The 3,902-nt window shown below is 36.5% G+C and overlaps 1 protein-coding gene across 1 annotated transcript; it reads left to right on the forward strand.

Annotated features, from left to right (window-relative positions):
* Positions 1 to 231: 231 nt before the first annotated feature.
* LOC148852464 (cytochrome P450 71A9-like) lies at positions 232 to 3,360 on the forward strand. Its single transcript, XM_088946583.1, has 2 exons — positions 232 to 1,164; positions 2,352 to 3,360. The coding sequence occupies exons 1-2, from the start codon at positions 259 to 261 to the stop codon at positions 2,964 to 2,966; spliced, it is 1,521 nt and encodes a 506-aa protein (XP_088802709.1). The 5' UTR covers positions 232 to 258; the 3' UTR covers positions 2,967 to 3,360.
* The last annotated feature ends 542 nt before the right edge of the window (positions 3,361 to 3,902 follow it).

The following is a 3,902-nucleotide window of genomic DNA, read 5'->3' on the forward strand; positions in this document are numbered from 1 at the left end:
TTAAAACCTACACCGTCCCAATGGAGGAATCTTTCAATACAAATATACTGTGGGCCCCTCTGTCAAAGACGTGGCATCTTTATCTTTCTTTGTGGCCTTCTGTCACGTCAGTCAGCATTTTGACTCTTTGTAAAAGAAGAGCTAGTGAGCTACCATGCATTCTATTATTTCTATATCTTCTCAGTCACTATATATAGATTCCACTGGCCGTAGTCCATAGCCCATAAACTAAACCTCATCACTCAAAAGACAGAAACCATGTTACAGTTGCAGCTGTTAGCTTTTCTTCTGGTTTTTCCTCTGTATTTCTTGTTTCGTCTGCTCAAACATGGCAGATTTCATGTTATTCCAAGAAATGGGATTCTTCCACCAGGTCCCCCTAAGCTTCCCTTTATTGGGAACTTACATCAACTGAGTGGCTCGTCTCCTCATCGCGTGCTACGTCAACTTTCTATGAGATACGGCGCGCTCATGTCTTTGCAACTCGGTTTCGTGCCAACTCTGGTGGTTTCTTCTGCAACAATGGCGAGGGAGTTCTTGAAAACTCACGACCTTAACTTCGCCACTAGACCCTCCCTCCTTTGCCAGCAGAAGCTGTCTTACAATGGCTCCGATTTGGCTTTTGCACCCTATGGCGATCACTGGAGGGAGGTAAAGAAGATTTGCACTCTTGAGCTCTTCAGCGCCAAGAGGGTGCAATCTTTTCGGTTCATAAGAGAGGAGGAGATTTCTCTACTGGTCAAGTCCATTTCCCAGCTTGCTTCTTCTTCCAGCTCGGCCAATCTAACCCAGATGGTGTTTGATCTCACAAACAACATAATTTGCAGGATTGCTTTTGGTAAAAGCTTTAAGCACGAAAGGTGCCAGAAGAGTTCATTTCATGAACTCCTCTTTGAAGCTCAAGCCTTGATGGGTCGCTTCGCTTTCACTGACTATTTTCCAGTGGTGGGATGGCTGTTTGATGCTCTCACTGGACTTCATGCTAGGCTGAAGAGGAACTGCCGAGGCTTGGATTTATTCTACCAACATGTCATCGATGATCACCTCGACCCCAGGAGGCCAAATCCTGAGAAAGAAGACATCACCGACATATTGCTTCGAATGCAGAAAGATGGATTAAGCTCAATTGATCTCAACATGAATGACATCAAAGCTATGATCATGGTATTAAATCTTCTTTCGGGGTTTATTCCTTTAAATAATACAACAAATATATACATCATTTCGTTATTTGTTCTGTCCGTGTCCGTGTTAATTTGAGATGAGAGAACTCTTAGGCTCTGTTTGTTTACATGTGCAAATCTGAACCAATACAAATTTTGTTTTGCACCAGTTCGGTTTCAAACCACTTTTTCTACTACACTGTCATAGTGCAGGGTCAAATCTTGAAATGATGTAATGATGCGGCCTCATCTTGACTTCAAGTAGATGAAGTGACGTTTTGGTTTTGGTGAGACCACACTAAGACATTCAAGCCTAGTTAATTTTTCCATTTTAGCCCTGTGATATGATTGGCATTGTCGTATCAATTTTCCTTTGTATCGTACCAATCTCCTGTTTGACAAAAAAAACTTGTGTACGTTTTTCTATCTTATTTGCACCTTCTAGCAGTAGAAATTTTGTATCTCAAAAAATTTATACAAAATTTGCATCACCATGATTGGCCCCCTCACACCCGACGAGGATTACATCATTTTTCTTCCTATGCTTTTTTTACAAACAAAAAAGACAAATAAAAGCAAAAAGATGTATGTTTCGCTTTAAAAATTTATTTATGCTTTTTCATTTTAAATGTTTCATGTTTTTGTTGTTTGATTAGATTTCACTTTAAATGTTTTTTATTCTTTATCTCAAATTAATACCCATTAAAGTATTTCACATCAGCATTTGATTTCAATAAAAGAGACATTGGAGGAAATAAGAATTTGATGTTTTTCCAAATATACCATGCACAAAAATCAAAGTGTTTCAATTTTTTATCATTTATTTGATAAACGGTAAAACTGAACATTTGTTTCATTTTGTTTCATATGCATTAAACGCCAACGCGTATGTGGTGTTGATGCAAGGGTGTTTTTTCAATAAGCTCCCATGAAATCAAACACATCCTATATGAGAATTTACACTTCGCCTATATTTTACACTTCCATGTATTGACATCAATGGAAATGAATTTTGCACTGCAAATAAACTGATTCTTAGGTTTCATTTGGAAGGAGTACAAATAGAAATATGTAGAATGCAAAACTTTATATTTTATATTATTTGTATGTATTTATACTGTACATATTTGTAGTTCTTCCAAATTGAGCTTTAATGGTGATTTCTGTTTTCGTTGCTTCTATCTGCAGAATATTTTCTTTGCCGGAACGGACACAAGCAGTGCAGTCGTGATTTGGGCAATGACAGAACTTTCCAAAAATCCAAAAGTGATGCAAAAGGCACAAGACGAAATTAGAGGCCTCATCGGCAATAAAGGATACGTAGATGAAGACGACCTTCACCAATTTCATTACCTCAAGTGTGTGATCAAGGAGACGTTGAGATTGCACCCTCCAGGCCCATTGCTGGTTCAGCGAGAAGCTAGAAATCACTGCACTATTGATGGGTTTGATATTTATCCCAAAACTAGGGTCATCATCAATGCATGGGCCATTGGAATGGATCCTGAGACTTGGGAGAACCCAGAAGAGTTCCTACCAGAAAGGTTCTCAGATGGCTCCGTAGATTTCAAGGGACAACACTACGAATACATTCCATTTGGTTCGGGCCGAAGAATGTGCCCTGGAATGAATCTTGGAATGGTCACTGTGGAACATACACTTTCAAATCTTCTGTATTCGTTTGACTGGGATCTGCCTGTTGGGATCAAGATGGAAGACATCGACATAGACGAGCTACCAGGCGTAGCTGTGCACAAGAAAAATGACCTTCGCCTTCTTCCAATCAATTTCAATGGACATTAAGGCTATATTTGGTTTGAAGGAAAAAGAAGAAAATCATAAAAAAACCTGTATAAGATTTGTAAAGGTTTCCTTATAGTTTTCTTCCTTTCCCTATTTTTTCCTTCAAACCAGACAGCATAAGGCTGCATTTACTTCTAATTAATGATGCTTCGTGCTATGGAAGCACTACCAATTTAAAACAAAGGAACCGTATCCAAGACGACGATATGTATGGTCTGGAAATTCTACGTTGTGTTTAGGAAATACAACTATATATATATATTGACTCTAGCTCTATGTAATGAATCTAGTTCTTTTTCTTTTTTTTTTTCTTTTTTTAATCTGATATAAATGGGTCCCATCTGTTAAGTAATATTGTAAGATAATACAAGAAAAAATAATGTTTGCCACTAAAGCTCAAGAGTACAAAAGTGGGTTCACTGCATATATGTAGTTTAATTGGTTCACCTTATATTATAATGGTGTTTGGTAATAATGCATTTATCTACCAAAAGTGATTATGACAGTTTTTATGGTGGCATTAAAATTAAATGAGATCAAAGTTTGCATCCAAGAAAGGCATATATATTTCAACATTAGAATTAGAATTGTATTTTGCATGATTACAACTAAATATCTTTTGACAAGCAAATTAATTTTTGAATGTAAAACTAAATTAACTTTGCATTTATATGGACAAAAATATATTTGTATTTATACTTTATTTGCATTCTTACTAAATAGAGCTTAATCATTTTGTTAAGACTATGTTTGATTTGAAGGAAAAGGTAAGAAAAAGAAGAGAAAAGTGAAGAAATTTATATAAAGTTTGTAAAGGTTTTCTTATCTTTCCTTTCCTTTTCTTTTTCTACTTTTTCCTTTAAACCAAACACAACCTAAGAATTAATTATTTAAATATGCCCTTGATTTCATAGATGACTCCGCTTGACACATATA

The sequence above is a fragment of the Nelumbo lutea genome, chromosome 5 (genome assembly GCF_056320005.1).
Source record: "Nelumbo lutea isolate HS-2025 chromosome 5, American lotus-T2T, whole genome shotgun sequence".
Taxonomy (NCBI): Eukaryota; Viridiplantae; Streptophyta; class Magnoliopsida; order Proteales; family Nelumbonaceae; genus Nelumbo; species Nelumbo lutea.

What these genes read in the sequence shown, in the direction of transcription:
- LOC148852464 (XM_088946583.1), top strand. Translation starts at nt 259, where the DNA reads ATGTTACAGTTGCAGCTGTTAGCTTTTCTTCTGGTTTTTCCTCTGTAT. An exon ending in ACATCAAAGCTATGATCATG is followed by an intron (nt 1,165 to 2,351) that starts GTATTAAATCTT and finishes TTCTATCTGCAG; the next exon opens with AATATTTTCTTTGCCGGAAC.